This window comes from Gopherus flavomarginatus, chromosome 3 (assembly GCF_025201925.1).
Source record: "Gopherus flavomarginatus isolate rGopFla2 chromosome 3, rGopFla2.mat.asm, whole genome shotgun sequence".
Lineage (NCBI taxonomy): Eukaryota > Metazoa > Chordata > Testudines > Testudinidae > Gopherus > Gopherus flavomarginatus.
Window position 1 is genome coordinate 24,808,824 of NC_066619.1, and position 12,991 is coordinate 24,821,814.

Sequence of the window (12,991 nt, forward strand, 5' to 3'; positions counted from 1 at the left end):
TAATCCTATGCACCTCAATCTTCATCCCTTTTTGGTTTTGCTATATTGTAGGTTTTTTCTTCCTATTGTACATTAAGCAATTTACTGTGTGTGTGTGTGTGTGTGTGTGTGTTTATTAGTTACAATGTATAAATAACTTCTTTATACACACACACGTTACTATTTAAAAATAAAAATGGGCTTTAAGGGGCAAAATCTAGATGTAGTTCAGGAGTTTAAACCCTCTCAGCATCTGGATTTATTTGAAATTTGTATGTAGGGTTTTGGTTCAGCCTTCCATAGACAGGGGGTCAGATTATCAAAACAGATCAGCATCAACTATTGGGGACTAATTTTCAAGAAAGCTCAGTTCCTATTTTGGCACTTAAATAATGGCTAGATTTTCCAAAGGACTCAGCACTTACCAGTTACTATTGTGACACTCAAGATACCCAACATGACAAGTACTTTTGAAAATCTGACCCATAGGGCCTACCACCCACATTCAAATATGAATTCGGATTCCAAAGTTTGGATTTTGAGTTTTGGCCTCGGTTTAAATCATTCACAAAGTGTCTTTTTCAAGTGAGTTGCTTGTTACTTATCAGGTGTATTGTTTGTGGGCTCCTATTATGATCACATAGTTAGAGCACTGGGAAAGAAAGATGATGACAGAGAACTGCTGAAAGTATTCTAAAATCTTCACTCAAAGCCTGGTACTCTGAGGCTATTATTGCTCATTTAATTGATTTTAGGTGAAGTAAACATGTCAAGTATCAGAGGGGTAGCCGTGTTAGTCTGGATCTGTAAAAGCAGCAAAGAATCCTGTGGCACCTTATAGACTAAGCCCTCGTCCAGACTAACCCGCGGCATCGGCGGGTTAAAATCGATTGCTCGGGGATCGATATATCGCGTCTAGTCTGGACGCGGTGTATCGATCCCCGAGCGCGCTTACATCGATTCCGGAACTCCATCAATCCGAACGGAGTTCCGGAATCGACGCGGAGAGCCGCGGACATCGATGCCGCGCCGTCCAGACTGGTGAGTACCTCGATTTTAGAAATTCGACTTCAGCTACGTTATTCTCGTAGCTGAAGTTGCGTATCTAAAATCGATTTTAATTCCTAGTCTGGACGTGGCCTAACAGACGTTTTGGAGCATGAGCTTTCGTGGGTGAATACCCACTTCCTCAGATGCATGTAATGGAAATTTCCAGGGGCAGGTATATATATGCTAGCAAGCAAGCTAGAGATAACGAGGTCAGTTCAATCAGGGAGGATGAGGCCCTGTTCTAGCAGTTGAGGTGTGAAAACCAAGAGAGGAGAAACTGGTTCTGTAATTGGCAAGCCATTCACAGTCTTTGTTCAAAGCTCATGCTCCAAAACGTCTGTTAAACATGTCAGTGGCTGCACTGAAGTTCCCTATTTATTATTCGGTACTAGCATTGTTTGGAGCAGGGGTTCCCAACTGTGGGCCATGGTCCAAAGATGGGCTGCGACAGTCCTGCGTGGTCTGCCAGCGCAACTGCATTTGCCAGTCAAGCTCTTAGTAAATCTTTAACTCCACGTGACTCATGTAATCCAAGTCACAGCTATATAAATGTAGTGTTTTGAGCTGTTTATGTTGGACATAGTATTTTTTAAAAAACAAGCTGCAATATCTCAAGTTTAATTCTCACGAGTACAGTAGTGCATTTCACTGCAAAGTAACCTAGCAGCATATGCATAGTCCACCATTTACAACGGCAAAAAACGGCAAGCAGTATTTCAATCGGACACGGATTGATTTATTTTTAAAAAACAAGAAGGGTGCACTGGTGAAGAAGATAATGAAAGTCCCAGACCATCGACAGGAACATGAAATGAGCCAGTCAAAAAAAATAAAGGAAGTGGTAAGAAAATATGATAAAACATACTTGAAGTTTGGATTCTCCTTTCCTAGATCATCTGATTACCCATTGCATCTGAGTAGTAATAACTATTATTTTACATTTTTATTTGGAATATTCAATTCTTTTCTAATTAATACAGATTAGGGTTGGGTCTTTACTTACACAGCTCAGAAGTGCAGATTTTACACTAAAACAATTGAAACTGCAATATAGCGTTCAAAGCTGGACATCTATTGTGTTTTAAAGTCAACAAATAATAACACAATGTGTTTAACAATTTTGTTAACATTCTTGCATTGCTTAACGTTCAGTTTTATACATTGCGTTTTCTATGTCTGAATGCCACATTTTGCTCTCAATATTTTTTTTTAAGTGCAGCTTTACTAAAACTGTTTGGTTTCAAAGACCTTGAAGCATATCTTTGAGTGCATATTGTGAGGAATTTCTATCATTACACATGGTTACATTAAAATGAAAAGGAAACCAACACTGTTTATTTACTGTGTTATAGTTTATGTGTATGTAATAATTAAAATTAATAATTTTCCTAAAGAAGTGTTAATAGTGGGCTATAATATTGTACCCCTGCCCTGAACAATCTGGCCCATAACAAAAGTGGGCAAACATATGACATACAGGGACAAATACTACTCTGAGATTTGTTCAGGTGGCTCTCACAGAAGTTGAGCAAGTGTATCTAACTGAAGAATTTGGCCAAATGACAGCTAATGGGACAGAGGCTTCAAACTTAACTTACTTATGAAAATAACTTCTAAGTCATAAAAACACTTTATAATTTTACCCAAGATTTATAATGTACGTTTAAAAATGAAACCACTTCACCACTGAAATGCAGTCACCAGTGCATGAAAGATAGTAACCATTCAATAATACACAAGACCACTACAAAACAATTTAGGATAGCCATATTCATTTGAAACTGGAGAAGAATTTTACGTAGGCAGAATATAATTTTCCCAAACTGGAACTGAGTCAGGTCCACAATAAGAATTAAAAGCTTAAATTCTTATTAGTAAAATAGATTAAAACAAATAGCACTTACATCCACCTTTTTACAGAAAGTAGCAGTGGGGCCGTACTGCAGCTCGCATTGGTGATGTACGTCATAGATAACTCCTGGGGCAATGAGTGGTGACTTTAAATCTTTCTTTTTTGGGATATCATCTAGACAGAATCCCCATCCTCGGCTAAAGATGAAAATTGGAAACCAGACAAGTGTGCTTTTAATTTTAATTTTGAATTTTTTTCACAATTCACCTGTAAATTTCTAATCATTAATGGTACTTTCCTATGTGGTCTTTAGGAAACAACACTCCCAGATTCTAAGTCGGACATGGGGCATTTAGCAAATAACTTATTTCCAATAATGTTTTAGGAACCTCAGATAAGAGCAAAGTACTTAAAAAAAATCTGGGAGTGCCTGCCATTCAGGAGTAGCCTGGGTATTAATATCTGGTATCCCCCCATGGCATATAGAAGGGGCCCTGAAGACTGCAAATGCAACAGAACTTGTGTGGTTCTCCTTTGCGGTATATCATGACTCCTGTGACCTCAGCAGCTCTTTCCTTCTGTGAATTATAAAGAAGGGTTCTGCAGCAGCTCTCCCCATTTCACCTTACAGAGGAATTTAATCGAGGCAGAATGTAGTTTGTTAAATTGGAAACAGATTCAGTCATTGGAATGACTTCAGTGAGAGCTGCAGCCACTCTCAACAGCACTGAAAGTCAGATCAGAGGCGCCTGAAGTTGGGCACCCAACATTTGATATAACAGGTCACTTCTGAAAAATGTGAGCAAAAGTGATTTGTCCAAGGCCTCATAGGAAATCTGTGTCAGGCCCTCTGATGCCCTATCATCTACCTTAGCCAAAGGCCATCTTTTCTCTCAGTAATCATATGACAGCTGTAGGTTACACCAAGTTTTGAACTCAGATTGTTGAAATCTAAGTCCAATTTTGAACATTGCATAATGTACCAATTCTTGCACTATCCACTGTATCGTACTTGGTCAGATTTGGGTGTGCCATTACATGGGAACCAACAACATACCTCAAGGATCCTCAAAGGAAAAAAACAGTTAAGAATTTCTCCTCAACTCTGTGTCACCTCACATAACATTCCATTATTCCAAGAGGATATATTATTCTAATCACTCACTCTAGGAAACGTGTAATGTATTCCTTGCTGCATGGGGACCAGGTGAGTGGAGAAGGATCATACTGTAGCTGCCGGGACATAATATATGGATGTCTTCCAATGGGTTCACAGTCATTCTCTTTTCCATCATGCTGGATACCAAAACTAAAAGAAGTATTACCAAGCACAGGAAACAGTCATTATAGCTGATAGTTACATAGCAACTTTCTTCCAAAGATCTCAAAGTGATCAGGAAAACATATAGGTATCGTTTCATCCATCAGCTAAAAGCACAACAGAAGTCAAGACTCTCGTTGACTTTAGTGGGCATTAGATCAGGCACACAATGCACCGCAGTGCTCCCGGGCAGAAAGCAAAGAGTAAACTTCCTTAGTTGAAACTCTGAAAGAATTTTAGGGAGTCAAAACATAATTATTCAATCTGGCTTTTGTCAGACTCCATTGTTTACACCCAGTGCTTAATTTTTAATGAAAGAGGTTTCAAGGATCAAGCAATTAGGTGCTGGGAGTCAAGCAATATTTTTACTTTTATAATTGATGTGGCAATCCCAGAGGTGCCGAGGTTATGTACTGCCAAGCCTAGAGATGTCAGAGCTCAGCCCTGGCAAAAACTAAGCGCTGTTTACACCCTGACTCTTGCAAAAGGTTCCAGGGCAGTTTTAATAATCATAGGTACTCATGCCTCATTCACACAGCAGCGCCCTTTAGTACCCTGCAGTGAAGTTAATTTGGTAACGATTCAGAGGGAAGGGTGCCACCTGGAGAATGCTCGTACCACTTTCTGCAGCACCTTGTTTTTCAGGTCAAAACCCAGCTCAGACTATGAAATTGGTTGAGATCACAGTACTGAGCAGCATAGCTACAAGTTTGGGGTTTGCAGTGAGGGACTTTCAAAGGACAGACCTGCAAGCGTTGGAAGTCTGGGTCAATACTGAAAACAAATCTCACAAAAATTGCAGGCCAAATTTTGCTCTTGATTAGTGTGCTGTAAATCAAAATAACTCCATTCACTTCAGCATAGTTATATCTCATCAGATCAGAATTTGGCCCATTAATCTTCTCTTAATAATTCTCTTGTTACAATACTCTTTTTCTTCCTTCCTTCCTTTCTTTCTCCCTTCCTTTCTAAAATAATTTCAAGGATGTCACTTGTTATTGATTTAGTCAGAGGCATTGCTTCCCACATTGTCATATATTCACGAATGGATTGGTGAATTAGCCTCTAATCTCTCCATCTCTCTCCCCAGTTAATAATATTGTGCATTGTAACAGACCTTCCCCACAGCAAGTCCTCCCCCAGCCATTTATAACTCAGTCTTGTCTAACCTCTGCAAAGCTTTTGTCAATCCTTGTAAAAGATTTACTACTCAATAACTCTTAACAATAATAACCAAACACCCTGCTGAAAGACCAACATGAAAAAATTGTCTCTGTAGCTCAGTACAGCACCACAAATGGCAACCGTCCAAGGAATCAAAAAACCCCAATTACTTTAGACATGTTTATTTTTTGAAAACATCACTGTTAAAACATCCCAGTATTTCAAAAACTTTGGTGGCTCTTTCCCTCTTCCACAGCTTTGTTTTTTTCTTACTTATTTTTAGATTTATACAAGGTGGCTCTCCTCACCTCATCTCTGGGGGTGTATGCAAAAAAGAAGGTCGAAATGAAATCACTTAGGCAAAGCTGAAAATCTCTGCCTAAAATAACATGCATAGGGTACCAAAAGTGACTATGACTGTTAGGAAGAGAGCTAGAGCTGGTCAGGAGGTTTCCATCTTGAATGATTTTTCAACAGAAAATGCAGTTTCTGCAAAACTGAATTTTTCCTCATGATAATTTTGATTTGCCAATTCTGTTTCAATATCCCATTGTTATAACCACAAAAAAAAAAAAAAGAATCGAAGCACTATGGCCTGTGCTATACCAAGTGATCACAACGGTCCCTTTTGGCCCTGGAATCTATGAGGGAAATACAATTTTAAGATAAACATATAAAACACTGAATAAGACCTAGCTAGACTCTGCATTTTACATCCAACTAACCTGTGTCCAAGCTCATGTGCAATAGTGAATGCCAGAGGCAGCCCAGAATCTTCATTAATATTACAGCTCCGGTGAGGTTGGCACATACCAGATAGATGAGACAAACCTAAGGTTTCACAAGGATGATTCATGCCAGCACAAATATCCTTTCTGCAAACACAGTGAAGACTTGTCGGTAAGAGAGTTTAAAACTGCATGTAATGCTGCTCACAATAGACAGTAAACCTCCATATCATCATATCTTTGTTGTCCATTTGAATTTTAAGCAAAAGACGGTATGCCTAACATTTATACCACTATGTAGGACTTATTATTTATTAATAAATATTTATATTGTGGTCGTGCCCAAATATCCCAGTCAGGACTGGGGCCCACTTGTGGCAGGCACTGTACCAATAAAGAAAAGAGACATCCCTGCTCTGAAGGCCTCACAATCTCAGGACACTGACAAAAGGCAAAGGATGGGGATACAACGGACATGCAAATGAATATGGTAAAAAATCGGAATTGCTTAATTAGTTACCTGGATTGGCGTTGTTTGGTTGCATTTTAATTGGGGATACAACTAGGGGAGGAAGAGAGTAGAAAAAGGAAAGAAGGGGAATAAAAATAGCTGCAGTGTGTCATATGTGTAGCTATGCTCATCAGGCTGGGAATTGTAGGGCTCATTGCAGAGACGGTTTTTAAGGAGGGATCTGAAGGAGAATAAAGTAGTGGTTGTTCAGATTTTATCACAGAGCTTTTCCAAGGCAGGCAGCATCAGCCACAGCACGGTGGTGTTTGAGAGGCTGACTGGTGGTAGCCAAGGCAGGAAATGCTGGCAGAGTGAAAGTGAGGGCTGATGTCATTTTAAGTTGCTAGATCAGCTTGGCAGCAGGAAGCCAAATTATAAAGGGACTTGAATGTAAAGACTTGATTGATTGGAAATTACACCATTTTTTCCAGGCCTGTGGTGTGCAAACTCTTGCTCTTGGCTGCAAAAATTCAGCTATTGTGGAGCAGAGTTTTCCATTTGATGCCGAGGAAAAGACTGAATGTGCACATCTGAGATTCAGAATAGTGAAGGTAAATCTTCCTTCCCTGCTCTTTTTCCACATCCTTGGGATCTTCTGCACCAATCGGTTTGGATAGAGTTCCTCCCGACTAACAAATGAAGACTGCATAACTAAGTCCTTTGATATTATCTCCCTCCCTTTATGGGTATGTCTGCACTGGAGCTGGAAGGTGCAAATGATAGGAGAGGATAGCCACTCCGAGTATAAGTCCATCTGAGATTTTTGGTACGTACTTGGGCAGCTAGTCCCTCCCATCGCTCACACCAACATGGCTAAACTTCTGTTTTTAGTACACATCGTCTGATTAACCTAGCATGAGTATATCTACTCCAACTGGAAATTATACCTTCCTGCCCCAGTTTAGGCACATCCTAAATGGAAGTGAGAATGGGGTGAACATTATGAAGTCTCCTCTCAGACAAGGACAATACCTTATTTTTTGCAATACATAGTTCAACCTCCCTACCTTTTGGAAATGCAGGAGAGCATGACACCTGAATAATAAAGGTGCTAGGAATACTCTACGGAATATTGTCTCTTGTAGCATCCAGGATCCACTTATCCATTTACTCTAGGCCCATGCAATGAAGAAATCTTTAAATCTTCTGTCTATGATGGCATTCTGTGCATGGCTCTGTGGATCTTCATGGTGATTATTTGATGTTTGAGGGGTTCATCCCTGGCAAAGCATCACAGGAAGAGTCATCTTCTTCTAACACTGAACAGGGATTTTTTATTAGAATAAGATGAAGAGAGAGTGATCCCTAAAGCACTCCACTGTAGGCTTTCTGCTTAGAATTTTCCCCAGGTCTCTTATTGCCTGGATTCCTGTTATAGTTTTTGGAAAAAAAGTGTTCACAAAAATTAATTAATCTGCACAAGACAGTTGCACCTGGGGCACAGCACAGGACCCACAGGTGGTCGGCAATTGATGTGCTGTTGCAAAGGCAGCAGCAAGCCACAGCAGGTGGCTGAATTACTTGTAGGCATCTAAAATCTGCTCCATTTTTTCCTTTGTTCAGGTCCAGTTCTCAGCCAGCAGGGGAGAACTGATGCTCCCTGGCTAGAGATAAACAACTGAGCTCTGTAAACCAGTAAACTCCTTAGCCAAAGCACTTAATGATTCTGTCTTCATCTATCTGGACTAGTACAAGAGATCAGATAGAGAACAGAAAGTTTACTCCCCCTGTGCAGTAACTGTAGTCCCTTGAGATGTGGATGCTGTACTACCCACCCTCCTTCCCTTCTGCTTTGGAACTTCCTTCTGAAACTTGCAAGTGGGGAAGGTACTGAGGGAGGGTGGCCCATGCAGCCTGATATAGCCTCGGTGCAGGGAACGAGAGTATCAGCAGCACATGCACAGGCCAAATGGACATTGCTATTGAAAATCTCTGATCAAAGGCACGCGGAGCACATGTGCACCTGACGTGGAGCACCAATAGGGATGTGACTCAAAGAAGAATATGCAACCTACAATGGAGAGAATCAGCAAGTCATCACCTCTCAACCTATGCAGTGTCCGTATGTGGCATCCTCTGGGACAGGGCAGTTTTCATTCCCTAGGTTCCATCAGGGTGTGTGTGAGAGTCAGGATATTATATAAAGCCAGTTCATTTTGGCAGATTTACCATTAACCATTTTGGAGACATCTTCTTTTGTTCTAGTTTTTTGTATGTATTGATTCAGTTCCTTCCTTATTCTGTGTGTCAGTTAGGAACTGTTACATTGGATATGTCTACACAGCAAAAAAAAACAATCAAACAAAAAAAAAACCCAGTGGCAGCAAGTCTCAGAGTCCAGGTCAACTAACTTGGGCTTGCGCTGCAGGGCTAAAAATAGCAGCCTAGCCATTTGGGCTCAGGCTGAAGCCTGGGGTCTGAGACCCTCCCCAGGATTCACAGCCCAGGCTCCAGCTTGAGCCTGAATGTCAACACTGCTATTTTTAGCCCCGCAACATGAATCCCACAAGCCTGTATAGATGTACCCCTTTTTTTGGTGGACTGATTATGCGAAGGACAATTGTTTTTGCTCCTATCCCTTCGTTTTGGTTGGTGGTCAGTGCAAGCTGACTGGAGCTTTAGTTTTCCTTTTGAAAGTTTTGCATTGGTTTTATTGTGTGGTGCTTAGGGGCCAAATCAAATAAAATATATTAAGTAAATGAAGCAGGTAATGTGTTAGTAACACACACACACACACACACACATACACACACAACCTGCAAACGGCATCACAGATTGCTGAAAAAGAGCGTATTGTAACTTTGTATCAAACAGCAATGTGTAGAATCAAAAACATTTGGTTTTGAGTTTGTTTTTGGATGTATTGGAGGAAGGCTGGCAAAAAAAAAAAGTTATTTTTCAATAGACAAGGATACTTTCTTTCATATAACTGGGAAACTAAGGCCTCAATCCTGCAAACAAACCTGCACACATTTACCTTTAGACGGCGAGCAGTCTCACTGAGTTTGCAGGATGTGCTTTGAGAGGACAGACTGTCCTGTTTATAAGGCACTAGAACGGGACTCAAGAAACCTGGGTTCAGTTCAATAAGTTCAATGAAGTTCAATAAAGATAAATGCAAAGTGCTCCACTTAGGAAGGAACATTCAGTTTCACACATACAGAATGGGAAGAGACTGTCTAGGAAGGAGTATGGCAGAAAGAGATCTAGGGGTCATAGTGGACCACAAGCTTAATATGAGTCAACAGTGTGATACTATTGCAAAAAAAGAAAACGTGATTCTGGGATGCATTAACAGGTATGTTGTAAACAAGACACGAGAAGTCATTCTTCCGCTTTACTCTGCACTGGTTAGGCCTCAACTGGACTATTGTGTCCAGTTCTGGGCACCGCATTTCAAGAAAGATGTGGAGAAATTGGAGAGGGTCCAGAGAAGAGCAACAAGAATGATTAAAGGTCTTGAGAACATGACCTATGAAGGAAGGCTGAAGGAATTGGGTTTGTTTAGTTTGAAAAAGAGAAGACTGAGAGGAGACATGATAGCAGTTTTCAGGTATCTAAAAGGGTGTCATCAGGAGGAGGGAGAAAACTTGTTCACCTTAGCCTCCAATGATAGAACAAGAAGCAATGGGCTTAAACTGCAGCAAGGGAGATTTAGGTTGGACATTAGGAAAAAGTTCCTGACTGTCAGGGTAGTTAAACACTGGAATAGATTGCCTAGGGAAGTTGTGGAATCTCCATCTCTGGAGATATTTAAGAGTAGGTTAGATAAATGTCTATTAGGGATGGTCTAGACAGTATTTGGTCCTGCCATGAGGGCAGGGGACTGGACTCGATGACCTCTCGAGGTCCCTTCCAGTCCTAGAGTCTATGAGTCTATGAGTTCCTTGCTCTTCCACAGACTTCCTGTGTGATCTTGGGCAAGTTCTTTACTCTCTCAGTGCCTCTGTTTCCCATCTGTGAAGGCTGAGTGGAGGAATACTTTTTTTCCCCTCCTACCTTTTGTCTCCCTCGTTTCTTTAAACTGTGAGATCTTAGGGCAGGGACTCCTTCACTATTTGTGCAGTGTCTAACACAATGAGGCCCAGGTCTTGGGCTATAGGTGCTACTGTAATACAAATAAATTATAATAATAATATATCAAATTTACTAAAAATATTCACGGAAAGCAAATTTCAAAGCCACATGCACAAATATATGTATCAACCGAATTTTTAAACCACATGTGAGAATTTATGTCATAAGCATTTGTGTGCTTATCCAACTGAAACAATACCACAGGCCTTATCTGACCAATTGCAGCTAAGTAATATAGCTCAAATGGTGAATACCCCCAGGTAACCAATTGAGAAATATGTTTTTATCTTTATGAACTATGAAAACAAATTGTTGAATACTTTTGAACGAGAAATATATTGAGGCAATCATGATCTTCTCATGGATATTCAGCAATACAGAGAAAGAGACTAAATCTGTCAGAAACAATAACTATTCTGTGAATTATCTGCACAGCTATAATGGTCCATTGGAAATGTCTGCTTACTCCTCTTTCTATACATAGTGTCTGAGACCCACCACTATGGATTAAGAATGAAAAGATATTATCAATTCATTTTTGCATGTTTACAACCATTTAGCTAGAAGTCTGAATGTGAACTGTATTATTTTAACAACAAGATATTCTGCTATTGTGAAGTGTAATTGTTTGTTATTGTAGGGTTTTGTAATTAGGAAGCTGATGATCTACAGGCTGGGCTTTTGGCCCTAATATTTTTTCCTTGAGAAAATAATTGATTGAAGCCATAAACAACAGATGGGCCCAAACTGCATACTAACCTCATCCTTCCCAACCACTGAAATTTGAGGATGTTTACATTTGGATCTAATTACAGATCTGAATTTCCTGGCTATGACCCATGTTTAATAAAACACCTACAGATACAAATAAAACATAATATAGGCTTTGCAAACAGATGTAAGCAACCCTCTACAAGGTACAGTGGGTCAGTTTTAGCAACTTCCAGCTTAACAGTGTGCTTTTATATAACAGCTCAACATTCAACCTGTACTAGCATCTGATATATTCATCTAAGAAAGTTATTTTTGTACTAAAACTGTCCTTCAGAAATGACATAGACTTGAAGGTCAGAAGGGACCAATGTGATCATCTAGTCTGACCTCCTGCACAGAGCAGGCCACAGAACCCTACCCTCCACTTCTATAACAAACCCCTAACCTATGTCCGAGTTACTGAAGTCTTCAAATTGTGGTTTGAAGACCTCAAGCTGCAGAGAATCCACCAGCAAGTGACCCATGCCCCATGCTGCAGAGGAAGGCGAAAAACCTCCAGGGCCTCTGCCAATCTGCCCCAGAGGAAAATTCCTTCCCGACTCCAAATATGGCGATCAGTTAAACCCTGAGCATGTGGGCAAGACTCACCAGCCAGCACTCAGGAAAGAATTCTCTGCAGTAACTCAGATCCCATCCCATCCAACATCCCATCACCGAACACTGGGCATACTTATCTGCTGATATCAAAGATCAGTTGCCAAAATTAAGCTATCCCATCATACCATCCCTTCCATAAACTTATCAAGCTTAGTCTTAAAGCCAGATATGTCTTTTGCCCCCACTACTCCTCTTGGAAGGCTGTTCCAGAACTTCACTCCTCTAATGGTTAGAAACCTTCATCTAATTTCAAGTCTAAACTTCCTAGTACCCAGTTTATACCCATTTGTTCTTGTGTCTACATTGGTACTAAGCTTAAATAATTCCTCTCCCTCCCTAATATTAATCCCTCTGATCTATTTATAAAGAGCAAGCATATCCCCCCTCAGCCTTCTTTTGGCTAGACTAAACAAGCCAAGCTCTTTGAGTCTCCTTTCATATGACAGGTTTTCCATTCCTCGGATCATCCTAGTAGCCCGTCTCTGAACCTGTTCCAGTTTGAATTCATCCTTCTTAAACATGGGAGACCAGAACTGCACACAGTATTCCAGGTGAGGTCTCACCAGTGCCTTATATAATGGTACTAACTGCTCCTTATCTTTGCTGGAAATACCTCACCTGATGCATCCTAAAACTGCATTAGCTTTTTTAACAGCCATATCACATTGGCGGCTCATAGTCATCCTGCGATCAACCAATACTCCAAGGTCCTTCTCCTCCTCTGTTGCTTCCAACTGATGCATCCCCAATGTATATCTAAAATTCTTATTATTAATCCCTAAGTGCATGACCTTGCACTTTTCACTATTAAATTTCATCCTATTACTATTACTCCAGTTTACAAGGTCATCCAGATCTTCCTGTATGATATCCCGATCCTTCTCTGTGTTAGCAATACCCCCCAGCTTTGTGTCATCCGCAAACTTTATTAGCACATT

General features: G+C 40.4%; 1 protein-coding gene across 1 annotated transcript in view; it reads right to left on the reverse strand.

The window, feature by feature from the left end:
* Window positions 1–12,991, reverse strand: part of ADAMTS12 (ADAM metallopeptidase with thrombospondin type 1 motif 12) — a 226,202-nt gene that overhangs the window by 141,400 nt on the left and 71,811 nt on the right. The window contains exons 6-8 of the mRNA XM_050943769.1: window positions 6,092–6,241; window positions 4,047–4,190; window positions 2,934–3,078 (exon numbers count right to left, since the gene is read on the reverse strand). Of these exons, the coding sequence (XP_050799726.1) occupies window positions 2,934–3,078; window positions 4,047–4,190; window positions 6,092–6,241 (439 nt within the window). The remainder of the gene's footprint in view (window positions 1–2,933; window positions 3,079–4,046; window positions 4,191–6,091; window positions 6,242–12,991) is intronic.